Genomic DNA, 20,989 nt, shown 5'->3' on the forward strand with positions numbered 1-20,989 from the left:
GAAAATGTTCAGGTGAGCAGTTGCCTTCTGTTCCCTAAACAGGTCACTTTTCTTTCCTTACCCTGTGGCTCCAACAGAGGGCGCACGTGGTCTCGTGAAAGTTTTTGGGGTTTTTTGTTTGCTTGTTTTTAAAATAAAGCAGTTGGGGAAGGCAGGGAGAAGTATCAGAGGAGGTGTCTTTGGGTGAGTCATGTTTTTTTAGTAAATGGGGTGAGAATGTAGCAGATTCATTAAGATGGTTATTGGTAGTTTAGAACTGAGGTGAGTTGGAATTTCACATGTTCTGCCTTGCCCCCCACTTTAGAATGAAAACACCAGAGCAGGGGGGAACTTGTGAGAAAACGTGGTAGTAGCTTATGTGTGCTGGTGAATGTGGTGGTTATTTCTACATAAATCTAATTTTCAGAAAAGGTTGGATGATTTTAAATTGAAGACAGAGAATCATAGAAAACAAAGCTAATTTAGAAGGGTTTCACTTCAAAAATCTTCCCTTGTTTACTGAAAAAAGTTCATTTTCAAAATTCATTCAGTTGCTGTGCTCCTTAAGTACTTTAAAATGAGACCTGAATAAAAAAATGGTTGAATACAAAAAAATGTAAAAATAATAAAGATAATAAAATGAGACCCACGTCAATGCCAACACTTGCATATAGGTTGGGCTGAAAATTTTCTGTTTCAGAAAAATGACCACTGGTTAGTTACAGAATTATGAAACATAATCCAAATAAAAAGTCAACTGTTTGGATCTGTGCTTGTTAATTTAGATTTTTAAGTAAACCACGTGGTGGTTTCCTTGGTCAGAAAGGAAGTAAAATGTTTACCTTCCTTACGATAGAACATGTATTCTGATTGAACAGTCAAATGCATTTTAAGTTTGAATCCCAAATAAGTTATTAACACGTTTACCCAGTGCATCCACTGATTGTAAAAAAACTGCTGTGATGATTTGAAAACAGTAAAATTTAATGGCGGATCAGTACCATAGACGTAATGTAGTTATTAACTTCTGATGTAACAGCTACTTTTTACTCCATGAATTCAAAGGATGGCTTTATTTTTGCATCGAAAAAAAAAATGTGATTCTCAAAATATAGGATGATAATTTGGTAGCGAGCTGAAAATAATAGGTTTCATTCAGAAGCCTTTCCTTTAGAAGGATTTAAAAAATGGTGATTTGCTGGGAGCAAGTTGATTGAAAATGTTATCTGACTTGTATGTTAAAATGAGATTTAAATAATTGATTTAATGAGAGAGAGAATATTCAGTTACTGAAGTAATTGGTTGGCAAAGCCTTGAGAACAGAATTATTTAGTCCCAGTTATAAAGGATTGCGCCTTTAATCAGGGTGCCTAATTTGATTTCTCGAATGTACCTGTGGCTTGTCTGACAAGCTCAGTAACAAATGAGTTCTGAATGGTAGGAACTGATCAAAATGTAATCAGTGTCAGGTGCCATTGTTGTGGTTTATTGCATACAGCTGTCAGTTGCTGTAATCAAGAACTGCTGAAGTGCTTTAAAAAGTCTCCAGACTTATGAGGAATTGACTTCATATGTATGATGTTATGGCTGAAATAACCATCACTTCCTGTTTTACTTTATTTTCAAAAAGTTCCAGAATAACATTGAGTTGGCATGCATCCTTCCTCGTACCCAGGCCTAAAACTTTTTAAGTGGCATGAATGACGTCACGTGGCGATCCCATTTTGACAGTTTTTTTTTTTCTTTTTAGTGCTTTTAAAGAGGAAATACTAATGTGATGTTTCCTTCCCTTTATAGACAAATGTAGTGTAAGGAAGGAAAAAATACCCCAAAACAACTAGTTGTTTTTTTTTTGCCTTAGTTGAAACATCTTTCTGGAGTAAGGGAGAAATAAAGTCTCTTCCATGAGGCTCTTATTGTTCCCTTTGCGTGATGGGAGTACAGAAAAGCAGGCACCTTTACAGTGATTGTTTGATATCGTTCATTATAACCCATTGGCTACTCCCTCCCTTGGAGGCTGTTATCTCCCCTGAATGCTGATACTTCTAGTGATTCAGTTGTGGTAATTACCTACTCATTTAATACTTTGTGGAAATCTCTCTACATCCCTGATTTGCTTTGATGCCTCTGAGAGCTTTTATAATACCTCCTGGGTGCAGATGAAGGCCTGAAGTTCAGTTCCATTTGGGGGAGAGAGAGAGAGAGGGGGGGGGGGGGGAGTGTGTGTGTGTGTGTGTTGGGCTGGTGGTTAGGGTTTGAGCAGAGATTTCAGCCCCGGTTTGTGATCCCAGTGCTGCCCTCTGCCCTGTGGCCATGCCACACGGAGCACAGTAGCCCAGCCTTACCAGGATCAGAGATGCCACCCTGCTAAGAGGGCTCACCTTTCCCACTGTCCAGGACTGACTTTTCCTTTTTCAGAACTTACTGCCTCCCTCCCTCCCTCCCCCCCCTCCCCCTCTCCTCCCTCCCTCCCCCTCTCCTCCCTCTCTCCTCCCTCCCTCCCCCTCTCCTCCCTCCCTCCCTCCCCCTCTCCTCCTCTCCTCCTCCTCTTTCTCTTTTTAAAGCCCCAGATCTTCTTTAGGGCTTACTAGCTATTTGAAAGGCCATTGGAAGAACACATCATTAACACACTTGTAGGACAAAGAAAACTAGTTTAATTTAGAACGAATGTCAGCAGAACAAACATCAGAAATGTTACACAGGGGATTCCAATATTTCCTGGATGAGTGTATAAATTCTAATGTTAATGTGAAAGATTACCCATAAATGGTTTTTTGAGTTTGTGTGTCTTCATATTCCTGTTTTGGTTGATCATGTACTAATCTTCAGAAAGATAATACGATGAGTACAAATCTTAGACATGCGGGACCAAACGCATCCCTTCCTCCCGCTGACCTTTTGCTATTCTAGTAGTCATTTTGCCATTAACAACGCTGCCTGTTTCCCATCATATCGCAGTGTGATAGCAATAATGCCACATGAACAACTGAAAATATACAAGCCCTGCAAATGCCACATTCTCTAAGCCATGGCTACTGAGCAATAACTCTAATAATAACAATATTGATGATGATGATGATGATACTATCCATGCTTTGCAGTGGTGAATATTGAAATGCTATACTATGTACAAGTCTTTCCTACTCTTGGCCAAACCTTGATCCTTTGATTTTGATCTCCAGGACAGATTTTCTGAAGTGCTAGAAACGTCGAATGATAGATCATGACTTACAATATTATACAAATTGTATATAATGTTTTTATAGGAAACCACAGAATTAATTACTTGTGGTTTGGCCGCTTATAAATGAAAGCTTTGTGAGTCAGTCAAGAGGGCCTTTGAATGTTCAAGGTTTTAATTATTTTTTTGTTTTTTTGCTTGCTCCCTAGATGTAAAAACATGCAATGAGTTGGACCTGGAGAATTCCGTGGATTGGGAAGTGAAGACAATAACAAGTGCCCTGAAGCAGTATTTGAGGTGAGCTCCTCTGAGTGACAGAAGGGAGGAATGGGGGATGCGGCCATCTAGCACAGCACATGCTGACTCTGCACATAAATCTTAATAGTCAAGGTAAAGCTTATTAAAAAGAGAGTGCTTATGAGGTAGCTCCTAATGTCCCAGAAAGTGAGTTAAGTGAATATCAGTTAGGTAAATTGCAACAGATCAGAGTTAGAAGGAACACACTTAGGTTTTGAAATAGATCTCTATTGTAAGTATGAGTTTTAGGAAATAAATGCTATGAAACAATGGGAAAGAACGCCATTTATTGCATTCATTGAATCTTTTATGTTTTTGGCTAAAATATATATATTTAAAGCATAAATTTAAATGATTTGAACCTAAAGGCTTAAATGATAAAACAAGTACAAAGCTATTTGAAAAGAAGTTTACTTGTTGAGGTTTTAAGATAAACTTAAATTTTCTATAGGAAATATTTAGGACCAGAATTACTAAAAGATTTAGCATCTGTGAGTCACTAATCTCTCTCTACAAAAGAAAGGAACTTAATGATTAAAAAGCTTGAAGTTAGATAAAGGACAAGTATCTGAGGAGTGAAAAAAGAAGGGAATCAAGGAATGGAAAACAAACCCTGGCTGCAGGGTTCTGTTGAGGACTTTGATTTTTCCATGGCAAACATAGCAGCTCCCCCAGGGCCAGTTCTTCTAACCAATACATAGGATTGTTTTTCAGGTAAATAATTGTTTGCATTCCAATGAGCACATGATAAACTTATTATTACATATTGTTTATCTTTAAAGGTTTACATATTTGAAAAATGTCAGATATATAAAAGCAGAGAGATTAGTGTAACGGATCCTCATGGCCCCAGTATCTTGCTGTCTTCAGTTACCCACATGCTGCCTCCTTGTTTCATCCGTCTTCCTATTTGCCACTTATTTTGGATAATACTTCAAAGATTTTGTAAAACATCGTGTAGCTGCATCCATAAATAATGGAGTATAGACGTCAAAAAAGATAAAGACTTTAAAAACCATATAGAAGACAAGAAGAATATAGTTATTATACCGAACAAAATTAATATCACAAAGTACTTAGTCTATGTTCCATTTTTACTGATATTTTTTCCCCAAAAACGTCTTTTTATATTTCTTTTGATTCCTACAGGATTTAAACAATGTCAAACACATTTCACTTGGTTGATATGGTTGGGTTTTTTTTTAATTGATTTTTTTTTTTTTTAGAGAGAAGGGGAGAGAGACATCGATTTGCTGTTCCACTCATTTATGCACTCAGTGGTTGATTCTTGTATGTGCCCTGACTGGGGATCAAACTCGCGTTCTTGGTCTGTGGGAACGATGCTCTAACCAACTGAGCTCCCCAGCCAGGGGCTGGTTGATGTGTTTTAAGTCACTTTTAATCTTCACAGTCTCCTCTGGCTGCACCCCCAACCCCTAGGATTTTTTTGTTTATGAACCTGGGTCATTTTTAAAAAGAATTTTCTGCTTTTTGGTTGTGGCTATATTTGTGTCCTCATGGTGTTATTTAACATGTTTCGCTGGCCGTCGTACTTCCTGTAAACTACTAGTTAAATCTATAGGCTTCATTAGATTCAGGTTAAGGTTATTTATTGCAAGAATATTTATTTATTGCAAGACTACATCATAGTGGTGCGATATTCTTCACGTTGTACGTCAGGAGGCCTTTGTTGTCTCTCTGTTCTCCTCTTTAATGAAATGAAAATATATCGATGGGTTCAGGTGTATATTAAATATTTTCGAACATTTTATTCAAGCCAGATGTTTTCAGTCCCTGTTGTAAATGTTTTTCTTCAAGTATGAAGGACATTTTTATTATCCCCAGTGTGTAGAGGGGCACAAGTCAGGCTAAATCTACACGCTTATGTGCAGTTTGCCACCGATGGCACTTCACTGGCGTAGCATGAGCACTCGGTGAAAACGAGTCTTGTCAGCCGCCCTGGGCTTAGAATGTCAGCTTCCTGAAGGCAGACGTCTTATGTTTCATGTTTGTTCCCAATATTTTTAAAAGAATCCCCAGCATCTAGAACTGTACCTGTCCTTCAGATAGGAGAGCAGTGGTTCTCCACTGGGGATGATTTTGGCCCCGCAGCCGCCAGGGCTATTTGGCAGCACCTGGAGACATGCTTGGCCGTCATGACGGCAGGAGAGAAGGGGTGCAACTGGCACGTAATGAGGCGAGGCCAGAAACGGGCTGCTGAACATCCTGCAAAGCCCGAGAAAGCCCGTTCGTCCCCGAGGTGTCCAAAATGCCAGTGCTGCTGAGGTCCACAGAGCCTGTGTTAGGTGCATGTTGGAGAGAAGGGGCGAGGGGTATAGAAAAATAAGGAATCGCATGTTACCAGCGAAGGGTGCTGCCACCCTGGGAGGAGGCTCTCAACTCATTCTGCTAGTTGGTAAACTCATGCCTAGTACAGGCGAGGCACTTGACCGAGGCGGTTCAGTTGTTGGCGGGAATCTAGAGACACAAAGGCAGGTCCTCCGCGGTGAAGCGCTCGTTTCCCGGCTCGCCGCCACCCGTGGGAGGGATGGTGTGAGCGTCCCCGTGCCCCCGAAGCTCTTGCTGCCCTCCCTGCCCTGTGTCGCTTTCTCCGCCGTTGCCCTTTCTGTCGCCGCACCCTCCGAATTCCGCCCTGACGCAGGCCTCGCCTGCAGAGCAGCCTCCTGGGTGCGACCTGCGTCCCGCGGCTGCCCTGACAGTGCACGCGTCCGGCCTCCGTGTGATGAGATCAGAATCACGGCCGATGACTTGGAAGGCTTCAAAGCTCTTCTCCCTGTGCCTTTTGGCAGCTGAAAACGCAGGGATTAGGATCTGACGCTTTTTCTGACGACGCGGGTGCCGAAGGGGAGAAAACGGTTTTTACGTGCCCCGTTTGGGCCAAGCAGGCGCGTTTCTTTCAGCACAGGGAGCGCGGGCGCGGGAGCAGCCGCACCGGCCGGGGCACAAAGCTGCAGGCCGCTGTGCTTACCGTTGCCCTTGACTCCCGCTGCAAGTCCCTCTGTCACCTCGGGAAGGGCGGTGACCAAACCCCAAAATGCCAGACTAAAACAGGAAGCAAAACCTCCCAGCTCTGGGAGAAAGGAAAAGATGTATGGCAGACGTGTGTATGGGGTCTCCCTCTTTCTTCTACTGACTTGAGGCAACTTTTTAAAAACTTTTAGTGCTTTAGGAGGGCCGAATACCAGCCCTCTGCTTGGTTTCCTATCTGTTCAGACCATAATTTTAACTTTCAGCAACATATTCATTGCAACAGTTTCCCATGTGAGGGGACAAAGGAGCTGTTTTGTGATGTTTTTAGTAAAATGGTTTTACCGAGAGGAAACTTTTAAAGCCTGCAAATTGGAATGGGACTTTAGGGGAAGAAAATGCCAGCATGGGTCAATATTGTGATTTATATTCCCAGACAGATCCCACCGGGTGGCAAAGAGAGGTAGCTCAGAAACATGTTGGTTTGGGAAGTTGAAGGGTACAGTGACTCAGGATAATAAATTTTGTGTGGGGAACTTGTCATTTTTATTACTGCTTCCCTAACATCAACAGCATTTAATGCTTGCTTTTTTTTAATCCCCACCCACAGATGTGTTTTTATTGATTTTTAGAGAGAGGAGGGGAGAGAGGGAGAAACATCAACGTGAGAGAGAGACGTTGATTTTTAATGCTTACTTTTTATGCTTCATTGCCTCGCAGACATATGGCAGTGATGTAGGAAGCTTGTAGAAGCTCTTTAGATACAAATTCATTTTTACTGAAGAAGAAACCCCCTCTATGTTTTTCTAAGTATTCTCATTTTTCCCGCTTTCTTTTCAGCACCTTTTCACTTTCACTCTTTGCTCAGTAACACTTTTCCTTCTTTGCTACGTCTTGCTAGCTCACATTTTGGGAAAAACAACAACCGTTTACTTCTCTGCCTTTATTTAGGCTGTAGTATAATTGATTTTATTTTTCTTCTTTGAGTGATAGTGTAGGGGGTCAAGGGGAGTAAGAGAGGAAATAAGAGAACAGTTTTCTCTGGTGTGTTAGTTTCACAGTCTAGAGTTGTGAGTGTGTGTGTGTGTGTGTGTGTGTGTGTGTGTGTGTGTGTCTTCTGCACCATCATAAATTGTATATAGGGAACATAACCTGTAAATATATGTTTGCATCTATTTTGTTTTTAAACAATTTTATTGAAGTGTAATCGGCATACAATAAACAGCACATATTTATAGTGTGCGTTTGGGTAAGGTTGACATGTCTGCATCTGTGAAGCTAGCACCATAATCAAAATAGTGACCCTCATGACTCCGCAGTTTCCTCATGCCCCTTGGAAATCCCTAACTCTCACCCCGCCCTCTTCATTCCCTTATTCCTAGGCAACCACCGGTCTGCTTTCTGTCACTATATAAAAAATGTATTTACTATAATTTCACATAAATAGAGTATTATCTTATGGCTCTGTATTTTCCTTTAAACCTGGCTGCTTTCACTCAGCATAATTAGAGATTCACCTGTGTTGTAGTATAATTCGTTCCTTCTTGTTGCAAACTAGTGTTCTCTTGTATGGATACACCACAGTTTTTTAACCCATTCACCTGTTGATGGATATTTGGTGGTTGTAGCTTTTGGCGCTAAAAATGAAGCTACTAAAAGCCTTTGAGTGAGCGCAGGCATTCCTTTCTCGTGAGTAGATCCTAATGACTGCGCAGTGTCTGGGTTGTACGGCCCATGCACGTTTAACTTTTTGGTAAACTGACAAACTGTTTTCCGAAGTGGTCGTGCTTGTTTACATTTCCACCAACAATGGAGAAGAGTCTCGTTTTCTCTACATGTTTGCCAACTCTTGGTATGGTCAGTCTTCTTAATTTTGGCCATTCTAACAGGTGTGTGATGATCTCACTGTGCTTTTTAATTTGTGCTTCCATAGTGACAAATGACATTAAACATTTCTTGTGTGCTCTTTTGCTATTTATATATCTTCTTGGGTGAGGTATCTGTCCATGCCTTTCACACAATTAAAAAAATTGGGTTGTTTTTCCTCTTACTATGTTTTGATCATTCTTTGTATATTTTGGATTCGAAACCTTTCTCAGATGATGCGCTTTGCAAATGTTTTCTTGAGTCTGTGGCTTGTCTTTTAATTCTCATAATGGGGGACTTTCAAATGGCTCTTAATGGTGACAAAGTCCAATCTATCAACTTTTCTTTTCATGTGATGTATCAAGAAATCTCTACCTAATTCAAAGTCACAAAGGTTTTCTGTTTTTTTCCTAGAAATTTTATAGTTTTATGTTTTATACTTAGATCGATGGTCTGTATTGAGTTAATTTTTGTGATGATATGGGGTGTGGATCCAAGTTCAGTTTTGAATATCGGTGTCCAGTTGTTACTGTACCATTGATGGGGAAAAATAGTTTTTTCCTCCCTGAATCACTGATTGAGATGATCATAGAGTTTTTCTTTTTCAGTTTGCTAGTATGGTGAATTGCATTGATTTTGTTTTAAATATTAAGGCAATGTTGCATTTCTGTTAAACTCATGATGTCTTATCCTTTTATTTATCTTTGTGAATTTGAGTTGCTAACATTTTATTGAGAATAGTTGCATCTATATTCATTATATTGGTCTGTAGTTTTCTTTGTCTTTAATTTGGAACTAAGGTAATGCTGATATCAAAGAGAATGAGTTGGAAAGTATTCCCTCTTACGTTTTCTGGAAAAATTTCCATTAAAATTGGTATTCTTTCTTCTTTGGTTGCTAGAATTCACCAGTGAAGTTATCTGGGCCTAGAGTTTTCTTACTGGCGAATTTTAAACTCTACATTCAGTCAGTTTCTCTAATAGAGGCGGGACTGCTCGGGAGTTTTGGGAGTTTGTGTCTTTCAAGACATTTGTCCATTTCATCTAAGTTGTTGAATTTGTGGATGTAAAACTGTTCATGATATTGCCTTATTTTATGTTTAATACCTTTAAAGGCTATATCGATTCTGCAGCTACCTCTACCATGCCTGCCACTGATAATTCATGATTTTACTGTGTTATTTCCTACTCAGTCTGGCTAGATTGATCAATTTTATTGATTATCTCAAAGAACTGTGTTCATTTATTTTCTCTATTGTTTTTGTTTTCTATTTCACTGATTTCTGCTGTGATTTTAATTTTTTTTCTGTTCTATTTATTTGTGGTTTACTTTACTCTTCTTTTTTCTGGCTGAGATGGAAAGTGAAATAATTGACATAAGACCTTTCTTCTTTTCTCATATAGGTATTTAGCAGTAAAGATTTATCTGCAAATACTGCCTTACTAACAACAGTCAAATTCTGATAGGTGGTGTAGTGCATTTAGTTCAAAATATTTCCTAATTTTATCTTCTTTGGGGTTTTCCAGATATATTTCTGTTATTGATTTCTAATTCCTTTTATTGTACTCAGAGGAATACCCTGTATAAATGGAACCTTTTAAAATGTACTGAGATTCTTTTCATGCCCCAGAATATGGTTTATCTTGATAAACATTCCATATGCACTGGGCAAGAATGCATTTGGATGGAGGGTCATTTAGGTGAAGGACTTACCAACTACATGAAGTTGGCTGATCACTTTAAGTCTGCTGTATTCTAACTGATTTTCTCTCTCCTTGTTCTATCAGTTATTGAGACAGAGAGGTATTTAAATCTCCGGCTTTCCTTTGGATTTATCTATTTCTTGTAATCTCATCAGTTTTGCTTCATGTATTTTGAAGCTCCTGTTAACTAGATTCATTAACATTTAGAATTGTTATGTCTTGTTGATGAATTGACCTGTTTATCAATATGAAACAATCTCCTTTATTCCTGGCATTTTTCTTGGCTTTTGAATGTGTTTTACATTTTTGTATGTGTGTATCTTTGATTGTTTTTAAGTGCTTGAAGAGGAGTTTCTGGGTTACATGATTTAAACATTTTAAAAGTTCTTAACATCTTGCCAGCTTGCCCTCCAGAAACTGTACAGGTTGATACTTGTTCTTAAAGTGTTATAGTTTAAAGAGTGGGTCTTTTACAATTTTAGATATGCGTAAGGGTTAAACTGTAGCATTGTGTTGACCACAGGATAAAATATACTATAATGTATGTAATCATTTTTGTAGAAAATTAAAATGGTGTGGGTATTTTTCAAGTTGTCCTCAATTTTCATTCCATTACTTATGTTTTATTGTTTCATAGGCATAAACCAAAAATGAATAGCATATTTTTATAATAGGGATATGTAAGAGGAAAGGATTGGATTTCTTTATTGGTTTAATCTTTTCTATATATATTTTTGTTGCATTTTCAATTAATATTTTAGAGATGATTTGCAAAATTATATGCTATATTTGATTGAATCGAATGTTTGACTTTAAGTTAATGTGTGGAAGGAAGTTTTATATATTAAATCAAATGTTTGTAAAGGTACTTTCCAAGATTAAATATGAAACCATGTGCTTAGATCTGATAGGGATTTGTGGTTGCTTAAGTTTTGGTAGTGTAGCCCTTAATAAAGTAATCCGTTTGACTTATGTATCTTTTTGATATGTAAAAGTAGCCTAGAGAAGTTTTACGTATTACTAAGAAATAAACATACAACATATTTAATACCCTTTTATTAAAAAATGAGCACAAAGAGCAGTCACCTGTGTGGATATGTTTGCTAATTCTGAGCTGTCCTTTTCACACAGGAGCCTTCCAGAGCCTCTTATGACCTACGAGTTACATGGGGATTTCATTGTTCCAGCCAGTAAGTATTACATAGAGGGGCTTAGACACAGTTTTGTGGTTGATGGTGTGTATAAGCTGTAATTTCCACATGAAACTTTAACTTCATTATTGTAATTTGTGTTAAAAATAGAAATCACTTTAGAAGAACTTGGGTCTCTTTTTTAAAAGGTGAAAAGAAGGGACAAGTAATAAATTCATTCACAAACGTTTATTCATTGTCTACTATATCCTGGTTGCTGGTAGATATTGGGTATGTAGAGCCCTAAAAGAATTTTTGCCCCAGGAGTCCGTTCTCTAGCAAGGAATGTGCATATACCTCCCACTATAGGTAAAATATATAAGACTGGCATGAGCAAAATGCTGTGGGAACGTGGATGTATTTAACTTGCAGAAGGTTGGGGAAATGAGCAGATGTGGAAAGATTAGCAGGTTGGAAGTGGCTTCGCTTAGAAAGATATTTAGGTAGAAGTTAAAGGCAGAAAAAAATACTTCGAGATAATGCCAGGTGCTCACACAGTATTTGACAGAGAGAGAATTGTCCATGATATAAAATGTTAGATGGAAAAGGCCCCTAGTTGGTAGAATTTTAATTCGTGAAGTTTTTGGCGAATCCTGCTGACTTGAAGCCTTCTTGTGTTCTGTTTAATCGTCATATACCTCAATTTTTATATTTGACACATGGCGTTTAATCATCCAAGCCCTCTGAAATGCCCTGGTGGTAGGTATTTAATAGGTACGGAAATGAAGGCTGAGAGATGTTAAGTGACTGGCCAGATTACAGGGATCTTTATTTCAATCCAGAGCCCCAGTTCCACTGGCTAAACCTGCGGCTTGGTTTTCACAGGTGCACCGACAGTAGCTGTAATTGTATTTTCCTTCCCTTTTTCCCCCTTGGATGTATTCCATAGTTCAGTCTGTCGAAAAGCTTCGAGCAGCCCCTCTGGGTCCTGTGTGACTGCTCCCGGAACACTGCTCTGCATGTTACCTTTTTGTGAGGCCCTTGCTCACGCCAGGGAGAGGTTCCCAGTGTGTTGCAGGAAGAAGCAACGTGTAGGCCGGCTCAGACGCCACGTATAAAATAGGCTTTTGGAAAAGGGGAAAAATACGGTTCTATTCACTTTTGTTTTCATGCGGAAGAGGACTTTTTTTTTTTTTTTTAAGAAAACTTGTGTGATCAAGGAAGTGGGGGAAAGTTTTCTTGGCAGAAACTCAAGCAAATACTTAGTTGTTTTGATTTCTTCCCTGTGGCATTTTTGGCAAACCCGGGAAAGAGAAATTAAGCTCTGCTTGGAGGACAATTGTTTCGTGTTGTGCGCCTTGGGGACTGGAAAAAGCAGAAGGGTGCCAGTTTTAATCTGGGATCCTTTGAGAATTGGAGAAAGATAAAGTGATTATGGAATAAGGTTTTAAATTACCACAAGGGAGTATCGTTGTTATTGTCATGCCTGTAACTGAAGCCAGTGTGTTTGAAACTCTAATATCAATCGATGTATTTTATCCGATGAAGGCTTCCTAAGAGGTAGGAATTTACAAAGTGGTAGTGAAGTCCTTGGTGGTAGGGGATGAGTTGAGAGTTTGCTGAGGGTATCCTTCAACAGTGGGGTGGAAGAGACTATATAAGTATAAAAGGAATCGTTGTGTTCCTTCTTGACTTTGTGGGATGCTGTTACAGAGTTGTTGTTTTTTTAAATATATTTTATTGATTTCAGAGAGAGGAAGGGAGAGGGAGAGAGAGATAGAAACATCAATGTCATTGATCGGCTGCCTTCTGCACGCCCCCTGCTGGGGATCAAGCCCACCACCCTGGCCTGTGCCCTGATCGGGAATCGAACTGAGATCTCCTGGATCCTAGGTCAGTGCTCAACTGCTGAGCCTCGCCAGCTGGGCTGTTACAGAGTTTTAACAATCTGAATAACAGGCCTGTTCCAAAGAAATACTGTAGCTCCTGTAAGTATTGGCATGTATTTGCACCTGAGTGGAGTTGCGGTTGGAATGGGACCTGTAGTTACCATATTTAATGAGAAAAAGTACATGTATGAACCAGGTGTATTTTAGGGGCCTACATTTCTAATGTAGACTCTAATTTTTTATTTGGATTTTGTGGGTTCTGTTCCCTGTACTCACTTTTCCTCTCAGGAGCATATCCTCTAATATCTTATATATGCACTTTCCAGTATTGAATAAAACAGTTATAGAAATCAGGTAGCCAAAATTAGTCTTCCTTTTTGAATATTGTTGGAAAATGGGAATTGCAATTAAGCTATCGTTTTCCAGTAACAGTGGCCAGCATGACCTTGCTTTGTTGAAGTGTCTGTTAGCTGAGCTGGCTGCTAAAATTGTCGGGCACCACCAATCTTTGTTATCGCCTCACTCCAGCGTGGAGACTAATTTGTGATTCTCTTCGTCACATGCGGCAGTTTCCATCTGTTCTGCAGTGTTGAGATGGGCTCTTCTGCCCTCCCTGCTGGGAGTTCTGAAGGTTTCTCTTGGGTCCTTTCATTTCCTGTCATCAGTTTCTTTCCTGTTGAGTTCCGATGAGAACCTGTGAGTTAATTTCTGAAGTGCATGATACAAAAATGAATTTTGTTTGTTCTCACCACTGGAGGCAGACGTTTATTTTCCATTCTCAAGAAATACTGACTTACTGTTCAGTGTTGAATGTGTCGGGAAATGAAATATTTTTCTTTCTTAGAGAAAATGAAGAGCGTTAACTAAACCCTCTCAGCTGAGAGAGTTAATGAATTTTCTGAAAGGAACTAGAAACCATCTGTCTACAAAAACCACTCCTGTGTTTCTGCTTTCCTCACACTTACAATACTTCACTTCTGACACGTCCGGTCACACACCAGCTGAGTGTCTATATAATTCAGTTCAGTTCTGGTTCTGTCTACCTAGATTTAGCATCAGATGCCACAAGTTACATACTCAGTCCCACAAGACTGCCCCCACGTCAGACACTAAGAAGTCTCAGGTTGTCCCCAGTAATTCTGACTGACTGGCTAGGGATCAGGGTTTTCATAACCCTCCTTGGATCCGAAATTTGCTGGGAAGTTTTGTAGAACTCAGGGAAACACAATAGGTTTTCCAGCTTATTACATAATAAAGGAAACAATAAAGGATGCAGGTGAACAGCCAGATGAAGAGAACACAGGGTAAGGTCTGGAGGTATCCTGAGCACGGGAGCTGTCCCTGTGCGGTGGGGTGTGCCACCTCCCCAGCATGTGGATGTGTTCACGTACTCTGAAGCTCTCCAGACCCTTTGGGGATTTTTATGGAGGATTTATCTTTTAGGCAATATGGATTATTAACTCCATTTCCATCCCCTCTCGCCTCTCTGGAGAATGAGGGTGGGGCTGAAAATTCTGAGCTGCTAATCATGGCTAGATCTTTCTGGTGACTAGTGCTCCTCTGAGGGCCCACCAAAAGTCACCTTATTAGAACAAAAGATGTACTCATCACCCAGGAAATTCCAAGGGACTTAGAAGCTTGGTGTCAGACGCTCCTATCACTCAGTGAATTGTGGGAGGTTCTGGGAGCTCGGTGTTAAGCCTAGGGTCAAAGACCCAATATTAGAACAAAACATTAGCTGAGCACCTCTATTTACAAGGGTTTTAGGAGCTCTGAGTAGGGAACCTGGTGACAGAGACCAAATATATGCATTTTTCTCATTATTTAATATAATCCATCTTTTGAGAGAATATAATGGAATATATAAGTCCAGTATAGAAATTTATGAAATGAAAACACAGTTTACTTAGTCTACACAGGAATGCCAAAGGTTGTACCCACCTGAGGAAGGCTGTTACTGCATGGTGTTTATTACCTTTGAGAATATTCTAGTCCATGGTCTATGTCTCAGCCTCTCAGGCTCAGATTTCTTGATATGTCACATTGGTAAGAACTGGACCCATGCTTCAGGGTTGGACTCATGTTGGACTTAGTTTGAGGATGACAGCTGATGCCTGGATGCCAACCACGGCATCACACAAGAAACTTGGGTCCCCCAAACCAGAACACTTGTGTTGTTATGTTCAGTAGTCAAGTTACCTGTGAAGCAAAATCATACTCGTAAAGTTCTTTAGTCCCGATTATAGGGTCCAGGGCACTGGTCTTTGCCTACCCAGAATGTTCTGTTCCTGTTGGTGAACATACATACATGGCAGGCAAGACAAAACCATATGGTCTTGGCGGAGAGGACCCGGGAATCTGGAAATTAAAGGAATTGCATGCTTAATGACATCAGGCTATCTTAGCCGGTGTGTTCATTTCTGAGTAGATAGGAGCTTCCACAGAACTGGAATACTTGATGTCTGTTGAGTGAAGAGCCCCCTGTCCCTTGGGAAGTGCTTGGATGGTTAGTGCTCATGCTTTCCTAAAATTATAGTACTATTGATTTATGGCATGTAAGTGTTAAAATAATTTAACATTTATCTGCCCTTGTATCTCTGATACGCCCCAGTGAGCTATGATCGTATCTTTTTCATTCTCCATAAGTTGGCACAGTATGGTATCATGAGCAGATACACATGAAGTGTTGGGGATGCGGAGTTATAGTTACACAGTTAAAAATGCTTTTACTATTACAGTAAACTCCCAATTCCTTGAGATGTGTTAGGAATTTGGTAGCCTAGATTTTTAAAAAAGTTATGTCTTTCGTTCTTTGTCAGTTTATGTCAATGAAAACTGAAGACAGCTTATCTTAGAAAACTTTTTTTGAGTACCTTAAAGTTAGTATGTCACACAGAAATGCCCATTAATAGAAAGCCCAGATTAATGTCAAAATAAAAAGAAATAGAGAAAAAAGTAGTTTTACTTTAAAAGCTTTACTTCCAAAAATTCTTCTGTTTGGAGGAAGAAAGAAAAAGCAGACTTGAAAAAAATGTGTATATGATTTCAAATGAGATGGGATTGGAGAGGGAGAGAGAACTCAAAAAAGAAAATGGGAGGTTTTGACTATTTTTCAAAACAAATTCTATTTTTAGAAATGAAGACCCTTATTCTTAGAGGGTGGAAAACTATTTCTCTGTCTTGTGTTTCGGAATAAGTAATAAATCCGAAAATATTAAATTAGATTGTCCTTGGGGAAAGATGGTTATTAATGACAAGATAGACACACGAATTAGAAATAGCTTTTTAGTGCAAAGTTTTCAAAATTTTTTAATTTTTGAGTGTACAGAATTCTTTATCGTAGGCAGTTGTCCTTTTATTCCTTCAGAATTTTAGACCAGTTTTCAGAGCCCCTGCTTTAATTTTAAAATTAAAGCTGTGCATTGAAAATGTTTTTATTGCTTTCATTTTTTCCAGCTTTGATTTAGTAAGATCTTGGTTTTTAATTTCAGATTAAAGCCTTGACTACAGTTTATCACCTACCTTTTTATATATATATGTGTGTGTGTGTATATGTGTGTGTGTGTGTGTATCTTTATTGATTTCAGAGTGAGGAAGGGAGAGGGAGTGAGAGAGAGATAGAAACATCAATGATGAGAGAGTCATTGATCGGCTGCCTCCTGCAGGCCCCCGACTGGGGATCGAGCCTGCAACCCGGGCATGTGCCCTGACCGGGAATCGAACCGCGATCTCCTGGATCCTAGGTTGATGCTCAATGCCGGGCCACGTTGGCCAGGCTCACCTCATGCTTTAGATGGCTGTACTTTTGTTTTCAGTGTCCAGTGTATTCTGTATCTAGGAGTCTTTTATTATGTAATTTGATTGTGTTCTGCTTTATCATGGCTTTTTCATTTCTTAGCCTTTTTGCTTTTATTCTCTTTATTTTTTTATAACTTTTAAAAAAATTTTATTTTTTGATTTGAGAAAGGGGAAGGGAGAGAGAGAAAGAGGAAGAAAGAGAGAGAGAGAGAGAGAGAGAAACATTGGTTTGTTGTTCCACTTATGTGTGCACTCCTTGGTTGGTTCTTAAGCGCCCTGACCGGGGATCGCACCCGCAAAGTGGGCGTGTCAGGACGACACTAACCAACTGAGCTGTCTTGCTTTTTTCCCTCCTTAGCTCCAGCTGTGTCCTGTGTTGTAAAATGTCATTCCCCACTCTTAAACACTACTACTGGAAGTGTAAACTGGAACACACTTAATTTTCGAAGCAACCTAGCTGATCATAAAGTTGATGGCGTGGAGCTCTATACTTTTAATGACATGGAGAGAGGTCTGTGATATATTACATGAAGTCACTGTGTGCACATTCATTATATAAAAAGGAGGAACACTCTGAAAGAATGAAACTAAAATTTACTAGCTTATCTGAGGGTGAGACCGATTATGGGTAACTTCAATTTCAGTGAACTTTTGGTTGGCACACAACAGAAATGGGCACAAATCGTAAGTGTGCAGCCTGATGGATTTTTGCCAAGTGAAGATGGCCATGTAATCAGCCCCCAGATCAAGAAATACAACATTATCAGAAGCCCAGAAACCCTTCCTCATACCCATGTGGTCATTATCCGCCCCGTGACATGTAAGCAGTTGCCTGGCTTTTGATGTCGTAGGTTAGGGTTGCTGCATTTGAACCTTATATAAACGGAATCTAACAGAATATAATTTTTTGCGACTGGCTTCTTTTGCTCATCTTGTGAGATTCGTCCATGTTGAGTGACCCAGGAGTTCGTTCACTCTCATAGTACAGTATTCCATAGTATGAACACACCCCAATCTATTTATCTGCTCTGTTGATTTCTCCTTTAGTTGTTTCAGTTCTGGACAATTACCAAGAGTGCCACTGCCATGAACATTCTGTTATGTCTCCAGTATGATCTCATTTTAATTAATGGCATCTGTAAGGATCGAATTTCTGCAAGGACCATACTATTCCCAAATGAGATGACTGTGTTACGCCTGTCTTTTTATTCTGATGTTTTAACATCTGGGGCTTAACTGATCCTGGGAGCCTAACCTCCTGGGGCTAAACAATTCCTAGAGATAGTAAACCTGAACATGCTTTTCGTAAGCCAGCTAACCAATCTAGAGCTCGCTTTCCTCCCCCAGCTCCTCTTTGAGGCTCGTACACTCCAGCCATAATCTGCCCTGATCACCTTGGGTCAGGTACCAGATAACTGAGGACCAGCCCCGAGGCCCCAGAGCCCCTGAAAGAGTTCGAACCGATCCTAAACCTGCTTGCTTTGCCTCTCCTGTCCCTGCACATGGAAACCACCATAAAGCTGCTTGCCGACACTTTCCCCTTGCTCCTTCCGCTGCGTGACTGACCCTGGTGCCTCCCGTGCGGCCCTGCAGGGCGTGACATGCCTCCGTTTTCTCGGAGTCGGAGGGTAAACGCCTTCCTTCCTGACAGTCATTTCCCTGCTGGCCCATCTCGCCATTCCTGGTTAAAGCAAATCCCGGGTGTGTTTTAAAACAGTCACACTTGAAATACTGTGAGTTAGAACTTCAACATATGTTTTAGGGGAATAAAATTCAACCCATAAGAAGGAAGAGCTTATTTGCTAGTATTTTATTTGCATTTCACTGTGGGGCAGAGATCAATGACTAGACCTGTTGAAGTGAGTGAGGAGCACACCTGCAGGCCGGGGGGGCTGTGCTGGCCCCGCGTCAGCGGCAGCCCGGGGAAGGGCACGAACGGCAGCCCCTCGCCGGGGTGGCGTGGAAGGTTAATGGGGAGAGAGATGGATTTTACTTTTCCTTTGAAAGGTGGCAAAATGCATTTAAAGTCTCTGAATGGATGAGATACTGCATTTGTTGATTTTTAGGAGTATATTTGACTCTGAATACCCGACTATTCTTTTTTTCTTCTTACAGAGAGTGGGAGCCCAGAATCTCGTGTTAATGCTATCCATTTCTTGGTACACAAACTGCCAGAGAAAAATAAAGAAATGTTGGACATTTTGGTGAAACATTTAACAAAGTAAGCCTCGTTTCCTTCCTGACTTCCTCCATTTTGCTCTGGGTGTTGCGCAGTGTTCTTGGATTTGTAACGGGCCAAATTGGGGCGGTGTACACGATACCAGGGACCCCACCTGGAAGGGCAGGCTGGACACCTGACTCACTGTGTGTGTTTTGGACAAGACCGTTGAAACACTATGCTTTCCTGAAGTCGTATAATTATTTGCTTAACATCACTGCCAGCAACTTGGGGTTTGATCTGAAGTAAAAGAAGAGAATATTGTGCACGTCCCTGTACACTGATTCTGGAAATGTGATTATCAGTCTGTTAGCAAATTTAACTTGCTTTCACACCTACCTAACTCTGAGTTTGAACGTGTCCCTTAAGATTGTTTAATCCAGTAATAGGTAGTTATTTCATAGGATCCATTCTATTCTTTTTATTTCCTCTTTAAAAAAGCAGGCAAAATCTAATAATCGAGTAGAGAGGTTAGCCTTTTTTCAAATGCATAACTCCTCGATCACTGTACTTACAGAATTTTTGAGGCGAGAGGAAACTAAGGATCACTATGTTTTAGAACCTTTATTTTATGTAAAAAGAAGCTGGAAGACCAAAGGATATTATGACCTGTCAAGGGTCCTAGTAGTAGTATAGCCATTCATTCATTTGGTCAACAAATAGTTATTGAATGCCTTTTATAGGTGGTAGTAGATACATAGTTGAACAAGTTACTTTCAGGAAGTCCCTTCTTTCTAAGGGGAAAAGATAATAAACAGTACAATAAAAATATAAAATGATTTCAGGTGATAAGCGGTCAAAAGGCAAAGTAGCGCGAGGGGTTAGAGAATATATGTTGGGTGTGGAACTACAAAGAGGGTTATTATGGAGAGTGTCGTTGAGGAAGAGAGCTTTGAGTTGCTGAGAACAGTTGTCCAAGTTGTTCCCTGGGCCACAGGGGTGGGTGTGGGTGCTCTGACCAAGTTGTGTGCTTGCGAAGGTAATTCTTCTAAGTCTCATAGTCTCTGGGAGCAAGAGTACAGTGACCTGGGGGGAGGAGGGATGCTTTAAGTAGAAGAAAACAGTAAATGAAGGCCTCCAAGAGACACAAGCTTGGTGTATAGATGGAATTATTAAGACAGCCACTGTGGCTAGAGCAGAGAGCATCAAGGAGAGCGAAGCAGAAAGGAAGGCAGGGGCCTCGTTAGGTGTGGTCTTGTCAGATCCAGTTATTTTAGAGGCAGACCTTGGGGACAGTTGAGTCCTGGTTCTTAGGGAAATACCGTCTTGCAGACTGTGCATTCCATACTTTTTGCTCATCTCTTAACCAGAGTCCTTTCTTTTCTCCCTCATTGATATTAGTGTTTCAAACCACTCCAAGCAGAACCTGATGACTGTAGCAAATTTGGGAGTGGTGTTTGGACCAACCCTGATGAGGCCGCAGGAAGAAACTGTTGCTGCCATCATGGACTTGAAGTTTCAGAACATTGTAGTGGAAATCTTAATTGAAAACCATGAAAAGGTAAAACTACCTATTTTTTTTTTCTTCCTTAAAGGTATTGCTGTATTTGGCTTATCACCTTGTGATGTAAAATTATTCCTTTCCCTCTCTCTTTAAATTTATTTTATTGCGATGATGAGCTTAGTTCTGAGAAATTTGCATTAGGCGTCTGTCTTCTGATGGACCTTCATAAATCGGAAGCCTACCCGGTCTTCTGTTATCTCACTGGTATAAGGAAGAAATATTTAATCCAATACAAACGGATTTTGGCTATGCAGTTGTGAAATGTCCAGTTTTTTGGTTTTTTTTTCTTCCTTCATTCCTATCCTTGGATTTCTCACTCAAATTTTATTTCTGTGACACAGGGAAAATATTTTTCTCAATCCGTGTTACGTTCTTCTCAGAGATACACACATAACTCCTCCTTTACCCAAAATTGTGTTAACAATTTCAGGGAATT

The 20,989-nt window shown here is 40.1% G+C and overlaps 1 protein-coding gene across 2 annotated transcripts in view; it reads left to right on the forward strand.

The window, feature by feature from the left end:
- The window catches only part of ARHGAP10 (Rho GTPase activating protein 10), a 249,936-nt gene that overhangs the window by 157,597 nt on the left and 71,350 nt on the right, over positions 1–20,989 (forward strand). For both annotated transcript variants that reach the window (XM_016206885.2, XM_087816505.1), the window contains exons 15-18: positions 3,370–3,457; positions 11,146–11,204; positions 18,947–19,052; positions 20,391–20,550. In XM_016206885.2, the coding sequence (XP_016062371.2) occupies positions 3,370–3,457; positions 11,146–11,204; positions 18,947–19,052; positions 20,391–20,550 (413 nt within the window). The remainder of the gene's footprint in view (positions 1–3,369; positions 3,458–11,145; positions 11,205–18,946; positions 19,053–20,390; positions 20,551–20,989) is intronic.

The sequence above is a fragment of the Miniopterus natalensis genome, chromosome 4 (genome assembly GCF_054644295.1).
Source record: "Miniopterus natalensis isolate mMinNat1 chromosome 4, mMinNat1.hap1, whole genome shotgun sequence".
Lineage (NCBI taxonomy): Eukaryota > Metazoa > Chordata > Mammalia > Chiroptera > Miniopteridae > Miniopterus > Miniopterus natalensis.